Below are 13,331 nucleotides of genomic sequence, written 5' to 3'. Positions count from 1 at the left end.
AAATTTTACGTGCTTAAATATCTATAAAATTAAAATAATTAAACACTTATTTTAGTGTAAAATTTTTCTAGAGAACTGTAGTTTTGTGCGAAAGACATTTTGGATCCTTCACATATTGAGCCTGGCCGAACTTATAGTTAGCTTCCAAATAGAGGCCCTCTTAGTGCCCACAGGACGGAAAGAGTTAAGAAAAAACGATTAATAACCGAAATAATTCAATCACAGATTTACACATATTAAGCCATTTAAGCAATAAGACTTTAATATAATTAATAATTAATTTAGAGAATTACATATATACGGGAAAAACATACATACAGGCTTTACAAAAGTATATAGTAGTAAATTTTCATAATCTATGAGGTACAGTACATTTAATTTAATGTTAATACACTATGAAAATTATCTAAATAAAAATCTTCATTGCTAAATTAATAATGTAACTATTCTCCAAGAAGTACATTCGTATAATTAGTAGTTTTAATAAGAATATTTTTCATTTATATCACTTTATTTGATAAATCTTAATAAAATTATTTTCATTATCTTCTTGGCAGGATTTTCATCCTCAGTGGTACTTTTGGACGAAGTACTAATTCACTTCCGACAAGAATTCGATCCCGTGGATCTAAAGACACTAAAGTATATTTACGCAATACTCGAATAATTATTACTTTCACTAATAGTTGAGCATACTTCTGACCTATTAATAAAGATTTCAGCATTATACACTATCATTTAATAAATTTACAAATAAACAACTATGTATTGAATAGACATACCTATACAATTTCTAGGTCCTGCAGAGAATGGTATATATGCAAATGGGTTTCTGGAATGAGAATTTTCTACGGAAAATCTATCGGGATCGAATACTTCCGGATTTGGAAAAACTGCAGGATCTCTATGAAGTTCATACAAATATAACAAACAAGTAGTCCCTCGTGGAATGCAATAATTACCTACAGGTTAAAAGTTTAATTATATAAAGTTTAATTATTTGAAAGGCATCTACAACAACGCGACAATCAAACATATTCAAGCAATTTAGTTAAATATTTAACTGATGAATATTAAATTCTAAAATTTTTCTTTCAGCCGGGTGACCGAAGCGTTTACAATTCGCTCGACCAGAATCGACTCAAACTTCTTCGGATGAAAACATTGACACTAATAACCGATAATTGGTGGCCGTTTCCTCTTAGTCAATAAAAATCGTTGGTAGATTTTTTCAAAGTCAGGAATGGTATCTGTCGAGTATGATGATCGCATGCCTCAAAACTGCCATAAAATATTTATTACTACAAAAATGTAACGATTTAGAATTTATCGTTGATTTTCGTAATGCAATTATGTTATGTATAATTGTAATTAGTCTACTTCATCTTCAGAACCGTGGTGATAACTACAGTTCTGCAGATGAAGTAGACTAATTAGAAGCATACCTCATCATTATTTCAACGCTGTGTTTAAAATAGGAAACATCAATATAATTCACAACGTCCTCTAGTGTTAATATTTCAGCTTACCTGTATTCACAGAATTGCAATATGATTAAAGTAATGGCTGACGATCACAATAAAAAGATGAGAAGGCGATATCAATTAAGACAACATGATATCGGACATGTTAAGATATTGACGAAAGAAGAGGCTTACTTCCTCGTAGTAGAACTTTCTTTCTGAAACAGGGCAACGAAATGATAATAGTATGTACTAGGATTGTCAACCGTGCTGCATTTGGAAGACAGTTCTCCATTGAACTGTATTGTCTTCCATAGTTATCCATAGTTTTATATATGCTTTTGTTTAATTTTACTTTGTTATCTTTAAAATTACCGACAAGTGACGTTCAATATTTTACTTTCTTCTTCTAAAGTAACAGTTTCGTCTTTATCAGTCGCCAAAGTAACGAACAGAGAAAGACACTGCTATAATTAGAATCGAATAAAAAAATAAAATTTATAGACACAATTTGTGTATATATTTTTTAACTTTCTCCGCCCTGTGGACACTAATGGGATTATTTTTAGTATTTTCATTATAGGGTGACCAAAATGCTCCAGAATGTTCGTCACGGACATATTGGATCTCTCCCTCATCATCCGATCGACCCATTATGGGCCCTGCCGACACAACGATAGGTATGATTCAAAGGCCCTTTTAGTATCCACAGAGCGAAAAGGGTGAAAACTTTAAAGTCTTTATTTTGGAATTTAGTAGTAATAATGGGAATTTAGAGCTCATTATTAATATTAAAGTATAACAAAACTAATCTTAAAATTACCGACTTGTACATCTTCTAATAAATCTCTCCCTATAAAAGGTATACTCGGATAAATTCGTAAAGATTCCTAAATGAAAAGAATGAGAAAGTATTAAATACTATTTTAAATATAACATTATTTTGTTTAAAATAAACTTTCTTTGATCACGCAATCTAAATATTTAAAATGTTTTAAGTGTTCCGGTTGCACAGGACTATCGTTTTCTTCTCCGAAGAACGAGTCAATTTCATCTTGCAATTTTTTCTGTACATCTGGATGAAGACCAAGAAGATAGAGAATCCAGCACAGATTAAAAGCCGTGGTATCGTGTCCCTGTGTATGAAGAATATCTTGTAGAGTATTAATTTATTCTACAACTTAACTAGTAATAATATATTGAAACTAACACCAAACATGAAGAGATTAATTTCATTCAAGATATCTTCTTCTGTTAAACTGCGATCTCGAAAATAATGATGTAGAAGCAGGTCCATGAAGACTTTTTTCTTTTTAAAACTTTCATTAACAGCATTATCATTAAAATCGTGGGATATATACTTTGTTGTTAGAAATTCTTGTTTCTTCTCCTCAAATATCTGAAAATAATCAGATAAATTTACATTATATTTGTTTGTTTTATAAATTAACAATAATATAATAGAATATATAGGGTTTATAAAAGGCTTTTAAAGACATCAAATGGCAGAATGCGATAAAAGAATTTTATCTATATTTTCAATATTGCCATAATAGATTGAAGTCTCGTTTGATGGTTTACATCTGTTATAATTATACGATATTGTCAATATGGTTTAGACAGGCATAATTTTGAACGAATATGCACTTCACATGTTTGAGGGAGGCATCCTGACTGCTCAAACATTCAGGAACTAGATCCGTAAATCCTATGTAAGACTTAAGGAGTGCAATTAATCCCAATTTATTTTTATGGGTGATAATACGTTCACATAGGGCAGTGCCGGTTAATGAAGTTTTCGAGAGTGAGCATATTCAGAGATTAGATTGGCCAGACAGGTCTTCTCACCTGGATATGATAGAACTTGTCTGGGATGCCCTAGGTAGATGAATCAGGTGTCGTAACTCCCCAGAACCCGCGCCGAGCTAAAAGATGCTCTTTTGGAAGAATGGAATTTATCGCCACAAGACTTCCTTCCTCCACAGCCTAGTTTTCAGCTTGAAAGCTCATTGTGAGAGTTGTACGAGGTCATTGTGTGCTCATTATGAGAGTCGGAGGAGACTATTCTCTATATTAAACTCTTATTTTTTCGAGGTTGGCTGCCTTATTATTGTATATATTCGGCGTAATTTGATATTTGATATTTTTATTGATCATTTTTATTACTGTAGGGCTTGGTTTATTACTCGTTGAATAAACTATTGTTGTACAAATTTCTTAAATTTTAGTAAAGTAAAATATTTGGTAGAAAATTATAAATTTTATGTTCCTTTACTTAATTTTGTGTAGTTCTTATATTTAGATAAGCGCACCATTATTTTTACAGTACAGTAAGATCCCGCTTAAGGCGGGGGAGGCGCTCCTAGTCGACAAAGCGCTAAACGAAACAGCGTTAAACGAGGTCATTTTAACATAGAGTAAATAGGAATAGGGGAACGCGCGACCAAAAATAAACAAATTTTACTTTCATTTTAAGTTATTTTTATATTAATTTGCATAATAATATATGTAAAATAACACATAAACGTGTGCACACAGAAATGTAAAGTTCATTTTTTGTCATTAAGGTCCTGGCTCTTCTGAAATTCTTGTTTTTTGCAATAAAGTCGTGTAATTTCATTTATCGCTTTTTTTTTCTTTCCTTACGCAAATGTTGGCAGCAATAGATCGCACCTAAAACGCCTCGTTTTCCTTTGGCATTCCTTTCAAAATTTGGATCATTCGCTACAATTTGATCAACGATTTCGGTTATCGTTACCAAACTTTTATTAAGGAAATCTGTAGAGAAATTCTTTGGGTTTTTCGTTTTCCGAATCATTATTTTCCAGTTGCACATGAATTCCTCGTTCTGCCAGTTCTTGAAGGTCGTCGTTGGTAAGGCTCTCATCAGAAACCTGCAGTAACTCCTTAATATCCTGCTCGTCTACATCTAGTCCTGCTGTATCGATTAGGCTCTTTTCGTTGAGAATTCTTGGATACCTTCATCCATAACTTCTTCAACACTTTGTTCAAGCATTGATCAGTTAATTCTTGCCGAGCGAAGTCGATATTTCTTATGGCATCCATGATGTCATATTTTTTTCCAAAATTGCACCAAACAAACATAGATTTAAGCTACGACGAATTGACACCTTTTACTAATTGGTTCGTGTTTGGAAATTATAGTATTTTATACGAATCAATAAAAAGCCGCGATTATTTGAATCAGCGTAAAATTTAAGCTCTTTTGTAGGATTCGAGCGGACCGCGTTATATCGAATCAACGTTAATCGAGGCAGCGTTAAACGCGGTCTTACTATACTTTAAAAAAAATGTTCGTGCTATTTTTATCCAAATCTTTTTATTATTGATATAATATCCTTCAAAGTTATAGATTATCGAAACTTTACTCTGTATAACATTTTTAATAGTAACAATGTAATTTGTAAAGTAAATAAAATCTTACTTGTTTACCAAACATCTTGAGACCTTCTGCATGGTATAGAAATTGTTTTCCAGTTGTCGTAAAGAAGAATAAAAAATCAAACCATAGCCAGGGTTTAATTGCTCTAGATAAGAACAATTCTCCTACTCTAAAACACGTAAAATTACAATATTTAGTAGTATCATCATCTTACGTAACAGTTTTAATAACATAAATGTATACAATTTATTTCATTGCAGAAAATTAAAAGGGTAACAGTAATAGTTTTCCATTAATTGATTTATATTATGGTTTATTGCTTCGTGCTCCATATGATCTTGCGGCTTAGAAATGAATCAGTCAATGACAATGTACACGATTTATAAATAAATTTATATACGTTTTTGAAACAACCATTAAAAGCATACCTTTCCAAATTATTTCTATATCCTCTGTCTTGACAAATTTGTGAATTTAATTTTACACCCATTGCTGTTTCTATAAAATATATTGTTTATAAAATTAGAATAAAAACGACATAGATACAATATATGATAACGTACACAGGTAACTAACCACAAATAATATCTAGATTGCATCTAGTGATAATGGGTACGATATCAACCCAATCGTGGTCAACGCAATTGTTCATTATATCTAACATAATTGAGCAATGATCGTTGAAAATTGGGGAAAAGTCTTCCAAAATTTTAAAGTGGAACGAAGGAGTAAGAAGTTTTCTTCTGGCACGCCATTTCGATCCAGAGCTTTATTTGAAAAAAATAAAATATTAGTACAATACTAGTAGACAACAATATTTCTTTAGCAGTCTACCTTGTTAATAATCCATCCTTAAGCCACACGTTAAGAAATCGATATCCTTTGTCTTTATAAATGTTCACATTGCTGCTTAAAATTGTCTTAAAAAACAAATATTAATATTTTAGTTTTTATCGAATCAAAATTTATATTTATTATTCTCACCTCTAAAATTTCAGCTTTATAAATTGTGACGACAGGATATATCCCTATATGCGTGCGAAAGAATCCATTCTTGCGATATACTTCCGCCCAAGAACTCAATAACTGAAGATGCCCTAGAAATATTGAGTTGTTTTAAATTGTGAATTGTTCTCAAACACCTATAATTAATTATATGATATCTAGCAAAATACAAACATTTACAACTAATCTTGTATTTATTTATAACATGGGAACACGACTACTGCCGTTAATCCGTAGATGTGTATTGTATGCTTATGACATATTTTCGGCGTCAAAACTGACATAAATTAATTATAAGGCAATAACCGAGAGTTAAAAGTAAAAATTTCATTATAATAAAATAATTTATTTAAGCTTATTGTTATCGTCTTTGAAATATCGAGTAGAAGATTCTAATAATATCTTCCCGACATCTTTATTTTAATTTGGATCAAGTTTGTTCTGCAGAAAAAATGCAAGAAAGCGTTCACCTTCTTCTGTTTATTTTCGAATTTATGTTTATTATTGTAATTTTAATTCGACATAAACTTTGGCAGGAAATTATTTCTAATAAAATTTATTTTAAATTTTGTAGGACTTGATATTGATAATTTATATAATTAACTATTGAAGGTTCGTGTACCTCCTTTTATTTCATTTTTTTCTGCTTCGTTTGCCATTATGGCTTTAGTTCTATTTACCACTAAGGAAATCTTAAAGAAAGCTTTGAATAAATTTATTCTGAAATTTTAAATCCGTCATTTCCATCAAAGCCACAACATAAATTAATGTGAATATGTCTTAAAATATTATAACAATGAGATCCATTTTACTGTGTGCCACGTACGTATATAAAAGTTATACCTAAATGATAAGCTGGCTTATCCAAATATAATATTGGATAAAATTACAATAAATTCTAGTTTAAATCGGAAATAATGTTTTAAAAATTCAACTTTTATTAGAACTGATAACACTTAGCGCTTCAAGAAATCTTACGAATTTACAGAAATCTTCTGTTTCGTGGTATTTATAAATTGCTGATTATTATAGTTATCTAAATCTTACGAAATATTTACTATAAAATAAATTTTAATTAATTAACGAGAAATTACTTATTGTGACATCGTCACAATGCCGGGCTACAATTTTTAATCATATTTTTAATTTGCTTAATTTAAAATATATGCTCTCCACCTCAAATTAGTAGTGGCTTGCCCCTGTACATCATACTTTTCCTATTAGCAAAAGAGTCGTGCCGGTCATCTATCTAACACCTTTCAGGAAGAAATTTTTGAATTAAAATAACATGACTTTCGGTTTGCATAGGAACTCCGATGCAAACTGGATCTTCCATTGCACAATCGTTATCCTCTTCCTAGTTTTCCTGCATGCAAATATTAACAGCGCATAGATATTTGCATGCGAGAAAAACTAGGAAGAGGATAACGGTTGTGTATTAAAATTTAATGTCAAATACAAATTGGAAAAGACAAGAATATTTGAAATATAATCAACTGTAAAACAGTAATAATAGGCCTGAAATGCACATATTCGTTTTATAAAATCTCAATGAACTTTCCAATTGAAAACTGTGGTCTGATAAGGCCTTAAAATTTATAACAAATTAAAAATAGCTATTAAAAAGAATAAATAAAAAGTTTATTTTATAGAAGACAGGGGAAAAAACAGTTAGAAGATGGCGAAAAGATAAAAAAATTAATGTTATTAAAAATTATTATCATATATATATAAATCAATATTTTTAAACACAAATATTACTAAACTAAATTATTTTTCAGGTTTATATTTCATTTTTAATATAGTTGTTTTTTTGCATATGATTTTTCCATTTAAAAAAAGCTAACAAGGGCTCTTGATATACTTTCTTGGCACTCGAACAGAAAGAGACCATTAGAAAGTCCGATATTTTTCAATTATAGTAGGATATGAAATGTATGTAAAAGAAGTAATTTTTTAAATTATGAAAAATTTTTGTATATAAAAAATATTTAAGTTTAAGAAGCACTAAGACATATTATTATTAAATGTCAAGTTTAAATTGTGACACTGTATATTTCGTATTGTTATGGAAAGATTTATTATCATATCGATAATCTCTGTACCAAGATTTGATTCTATAAATAAACTTAAATCAACATTTTGAATCAGTAATTATTATGAAAATAAGTTTCTGTTAAGTTGTTAGGTTATTACTAATTATAATAATATTATAGATAATTAATATAAATTTATTAAATTAAAAAGTGTATTTAAAGAAATTGGTAGATAAAATTAAAGCGTATAATTATAATTTACATAATTTGATTTCGATCCCTTACTTATTAAAAAATAAATAGAATAGAATACTGAAAGGTAGAAGGCACAAATTAAAGTGGAGGAAATGGAAACAATTGCTCTTCAGAGATTTTTTATTGCATGAGAATGTCTGTCATTATTATTGAATTCATTTTCTTTATGAAGTGAGCATGATGTTTCGGGTTTGCTTAAAGATTGGTGGAGTAAAGCTTTATAATGTATAATAATTATAAAATATAATTGATATTGTTCAAATATTGATTAGATTGTTCCAAATCCAGTTCTGAAAAGCAAAATTAGTTTATTGATGATTAAAATAAGTATTATTAAAATTAATATTTTGTTATAAGACACAGATATGTTTAATTTTATTTTCGCTTTCCTATGTTAAAACGTTACTGAATAATTACAATTAATAAACAAAAAACTTAAACATTTCATTATTTAATTTATTTAAACGTTATTTAAATATGCTAATGTAAAATAATATTTTACATTAGCATATTTTTAAAGCAATATTTATAAAAGTATTGCTTTAAAAATATTTACATATTTTTAAAGCAATAGGAAATTAAAGTAAAAATTATATAAATATTATAGAAAATATTACGTTTATTTCTACCAATCTGAGCAAAATTTTTATTAATTAATTTTGTATTTCATTTTTGTTATTTTTAACAGGATTTTTAATTATTCGAAGAGAAAGTAACATTATCAAGTATAATAATGAAAAAGGAATTTTTTTATAAAATTAGGTTATTAATTTTTTTTATTAAATTTTATATACTACGAACTATTTTTTAGTAAATTTTAACTTTATATAACAAATAATAGTCGAAAAGTAGGAGAAATAAATTATAAGAGTACTCATTTGTGTGTCGAATTTTAATTATGCATTCTTCACCTGTTACGAGCGTTGTCGTACCAGATTATATGTTAAAAATGAAATAATCGGTGAGATAAAAATAATTTTACAAGAACTCCTAAGAAAGATGAATCACCATTACACTTTTAAGGGTTTATGTTAGACGTTTCAAGCCTCGAGGCTTTTCACTTGACCGAAATATTTAGTTTAAAAGAAAGGTGCGAGAATTACGAACGTTGTCACTAAATTTAGAATGTTTTTATGTACTAAACAGGAAATGATTATTTTTCATTTCTAGTCATTTTTTTTTATATTATAAAAGAGAGAAATCATTTATAATATTTAATGTTTAACTGACGAATGCATCTTCTTATAGTCTTACTTATAATAATATTCTATCATAAAAATAGGTAACAATGCATTGAAATATTGAAATTCACCATCTACAAGATAATTTATTATAAGTTTATACATTAAAACCTGTTTAAAACGGAACTCGAGTAGAACGGAAGTTTTTCCATTAAGGATTTTTCTATTTTAAATTCTACTATAAGCTGGAAAACTGTCAAACTCGTAAAAGGAAGCTGTTTTTGGATACGAAGAACGTAACTTAACCTAAATAAAGCAGAAAATTAAGATTTCACTGTGAATAAATAAATATAATCGCCTCCGGTATAGCTAAGTTGCCAGATTTCTACGATTACATTAATGACACAAATAATTAATGATACTATTCTCCAACTTTTATTCTACCCACCCTCCGGAAAAGTAGATGGGTGGATGGCTGAGTGGTTAAGACAGCGGTGTTTTTCAACCTTTTTCAAATAGTGGTATCTCAACTTAGTAATTTTTCTTGTGAGACCCCTTGCATGTTTATCAATATAATTATTGCGCTTTTCGTACTTTTAGTACTAATTTCGTACCAAAAGTAATATGTATTGTAAGAAGTGGGCCTGCTCTGCAGATATTTTGTGGCACTCCTGAAGTGTCCTAGTGTGCCGCGGCTTTCATCATGAAAATTGCTGAGTTAAGGTACCAGCCTAATGCTCTGGAAAACCGGGAAGATATCCGGATGGATCAAAAAGCCCCAGAAATTTTTCAACTGGATGGCTTCCCTCGGATATATTGGACAGAGTTCCTCACCGTAAGTTGATTAACATTGTTTGTACCGAGATTGAAATAAACAATTATATGATCGCGAAATAACTTGATCTCTATGCTATTGTAACTCAATTACAATTTCCGATTGCACAGAGAGACTTGTCTTGTAGTAGCTATTTGGGCATGAGCTTCTAAGCTATATCACCCCGTGGTAAAGTGTGACATAGTTATGTAATAGTAGTTGTATGCGTTTATAATGGTCGTTACGCGGGAAATAGTGCCTTTCGGGAGGTCTTTTAAGGATAACTGGCCCCTATTTAGGAGTTACAGACGTGGACAAAACCCACCTGTACCTGGCCAGCCCGACCGAACTCCCAGTGTTCAGGGATTGGAAGCGCTTGGCCGCTGGTGAGCCAGACACTAGGTCAGAGATGGGCAACCTTTTTTTATGTAAGGGCCGCATTTCAAAACTTTTGAATCGACGTGGGCCGCATACAAGAGAAAAGAGAAAAAAATGTCGGTAAATCATAATTATTTATTCATATATAATTATAAATTTATCATAGGTATACTTAATTTAGCTTCTGGAACTGATGTAAACATAATATATCCGAAATATTTGGTTAAATATTAGTCACTGCTAGTTTTAAATTAGCTTTGATGTGTCTGTTAGCCGGTTTCTTGTTTTAATTTTTACTAAATTTATTACGGAAAAACTATTCATGTATATAAATTGTAGAAAATAACGCTTTAATTTTTTGCCGCATACTTTTTTAAGCTGGGAAATTGATATATTTATTCATATTTTATGTGAGGCGGGCCGCGGGTTGCCCATCTCTACGCAAGGTGTTGGTAGTGAAATTGGCGTGTTAAGCGTTGCCAATTTATATCAAAATTATAATCGCCTAAATATTATGACACTTTCCGGTTATCAATAGTCATAGTTATAATTAAAAAAATATGATTTAGTATTTTATTTAAATGTCTAGTTATAAATTTGAGTTTTGGGTTGTCAACACTAGTCTTGTTTGCTGTCATTTGAACTCATAAGGATTATGGCTGGATGACCGAGCGGTTAAGAGGACGGTCTATTGCTTTTGGGAACCCAAGAATGAATCCAGATGGGTCGAAAATTCCAGGAATTTTTCTGGGATGTTTTGTCAAAAATTTTCAGGCTCTTTTCCGTGCGATTTCTGTTTATACAGGCCTAAACATAATAAAATATTTTGTAGAACTTTGTGTGATAACTCTACTTTTCATAGAATCGTTATCGCTTTCATTTTTCAATATAAATGTATAAAATAGATTTAAAATATTGACAACTGGTATTTAAAATTTAGTTTATGTATGAGTTACATAAACTAAAATTCATTTTCCTCTGAATAGGATTATTTATAGAATATTACATAACTATTATTATTAACTACTTATAGAAATTATTTATAAAAAATTTTTATAAAAATTTTTCATCTCCAAATAACACACCCGTCTCTAAATTAAAAAATTAAATTAAGTAAATGGTTCGTTTTTCGTTTCATTTATGGAAATTCAGTATTTTAATAATTAAATCAAAATTAAATTTAAATCAAATTCTTATACAGTCGAATCTCCAATAGCGGCCATCTCCTAACAACGGACATTGTTTTCACAATTATTGAAATAAAAATGCATACAAAATAACATCCTAACAACGGCAAGTTTATGTTTCAGTTAACGGCCGTTGTTCAGAGGTTAAATGTATTTATATGAAATAAATTTACATTTTTATTATATTAAGAAATAAATTTATTACTCCATTAACAATTTATCTATTATCTATGAAATTAATATTAAAATAATATACTTACAGACATTTCTGTCCATATATTTGTTCTGGAAATAAATTTTTAAAACAACGAAAATCTCTAGAAGTGGATGTAATTTGGTTCCTGGAAGACGATTATACGGATTTCGATTACTTCCCAGATAAATAACGTAAGTAAATACGATGCCAGCAAGAAGAATTAAAACAAAATTCCACAATAAGCTGCTGTAAAGACATTTCTGGAGAATAAAGAGAAATAGCATTGCGTTTTTCTGCTTTCAGTTGTAACGCGTTTTGATGTTGTAGTCTGATCAAGAAAATGTGTTTGCCTGATTATTATTAAGATATGTTCTGCTCTGTGATTGGCTGAAAAGAAGCGGGGGGTTCTATTGGTATGAAACTCCGAGAGAAACAGCACATTTGAGATATTTCAATTCATTATTATAATAAAAAATACTTGTTTATTCACTGAAGTCGTTAAACTTTTTATATTGTGTATTGTTCATACTAAAGATTTGAGGTTTCTTTTTTCATGATTGTGGTTATTATTATGCAATTACCATAACAATAATTAAGATAAACTGTATTTCCTTTTTTTTAATATTGTGTTATGTATTAATCATAATATTCTGATTATATTTTACATTATCATATTGTTGAAAGATAAAATAACTTACATGTACGTATTTATAAACCCATTTATATTATTAAAAACAGGTTTTATCAGAATTTCACACTCGTTCTTCTCTAAACATAGCCGCTGTAAAGTGAAAAACACTTGTAGCTTTCATAAATTATTAGCAGATGCATGAAATTCATTGAAAAACTTTTTTATATTTTAATTATTTACTAATATTTCATTATCATTATGTTATTTATTGCCACGTGAATAATTTCATTACGATGAGTTCAGACTACGAATCCAGAATATTAATGATATATCTTCGTTTTATTCAGTCGTTAATGATTATATATATATACATTCATTTTAAAGTATTAATGGTAATATAATAGTTAGTAAAGTATAGATTTATACTAAGATATAGTAAGATGTAAGATGTCTAAATCGCTCATGTTCCTGGGTTACATAGAATAATCGATAAATTACTAAAGAAGAAAAATCTAAGGGAAGAAAATTAAATAAATCAATAAAAGTAAATATTTAAAACTTATATAATAAATTTTAGCATATCTGTAGAACTGTATATTAAAATTAAGGGATTAATTAGGTAATAGAAATTTTGTATGCTGTTAGTTTAAGGTATTGTCGCAGTCTAAAGGAGTAAGAGGAGTAAGGCAGAGACGATTAAAATGTCAGTCAATTGCGCTGGGAGGCCCGGAGATCTCTGCCCCCAAAACGATATGTTTTGCGGGCGGTCGATAAACCATAGA

General features: G+C 29.4%; 2 protein-coding genes across 2 annotated transcripts; both read right to left on the bottom strand.

Moving 5' to 3' along the window:
- Positions 1-512: 512 nt before the first annotated feature.
- LOC136986386 (cytochrome P450 4V2-like) lies at positions 513-12,147 on the bottom strand. The gene is made up of 10 exons (XM_067283911.1): positions 11,983-12,147; positions 5,851-5,963; positions 5,701-5,786; positions 5,443-5,633; positions 5,295-5,364; positions 4,909-5,035; positions 2,674-2,862; positions 2,287-2,599; positions 783-962; positions 513-703 (listed from the first exon to the last, which is right to left on the bottom strand). The coding sequence occupies exons 1-8, from the start codon at positions 11,996-11,998 to the stop codon at positions 2,411-2,413; spliced, it is 981 nt and encodes a 326-aa protein (XP_067140012.1). The 5' UTR covers positions 11,999-12,147; the 3' UTR covers positions 513-703; positions 783-962; positions 2,287-2,410.
- Positions 543-2,117, bottom strand: LOC136986285 (cytochrome P450 4c3-like). Its single transcript, XM_067283779.1, has 4 exons — positions 1,995-2,117; positions 1,864-1,930; positions 783-962; positions 543-703 (listed from the first exon to the last, which is right to left on the bottom strand). The coding sequence occupies exons 1-4, from the start codon at positions 2,115-2,117 to the stop codon at positions 543-545; spliced, it is 531 nt and encodes a 176-aa protein (XP_067139880.1).
- Positions 12,148-13,331: the final 1,184 nt, after the last annotated feature.

This window comes from Centruroides vittatus, unplaced genomic scaffold (assembly GCF_030686945.1).
Source record: "Centruroides vittatus isolate TY-2023 unplaced genomic scaffold, ASM3068694v2 scaffold_1015, whole genome shotgun sequence".
NCBI lineage: Eukaryota > Metazoa > Arthropoda > Arachnida > Scorpiones > Buthidae > Centruroides > Centruroides vittatus.
This window is presented reverse-complemented; position numbering and strand designations above follow the sequence as displayed.

Coding starts and splice junctions, on each gene's coding strand:
- LOC136986285 (XM_067283779.1), bottom strand. CDS start 2,117: ATGGGTCGATCGGATGATGAGGGAGAGATCCAATATGTCCGTGACGAA. Junction 1,931..1,994: donor GTGTCCACAGGGCGGAGAAA/GTTAAAAAATAT, acceptor TTCTAATTATAG/CAGTGTCTTTCTCTGTTCGT. Junction 963..1,863: donor TGTTACTTTAGAAGAAGAAA/GTAAAATATTGA, acceptor TTTAACCTGTAG/GTAATTATTGCATTCCACGA.
- LOC136986386 (XM_067283911.1), bottom strand. Junction 5,787..5,850: donor ATAAAGCTGAAATTTTAGAG/GTGAGAATAATA, acceptor TTGTTTTTTAAG/ACAATTTTAAGCAGCAATGT. Junction 2,600..2,673: donor TTAATCTCTTCATGTTTGGT/GTTAGTTTCAAT, acceptor CTTCATACACAG/GGACACGATACCACGGCTTT.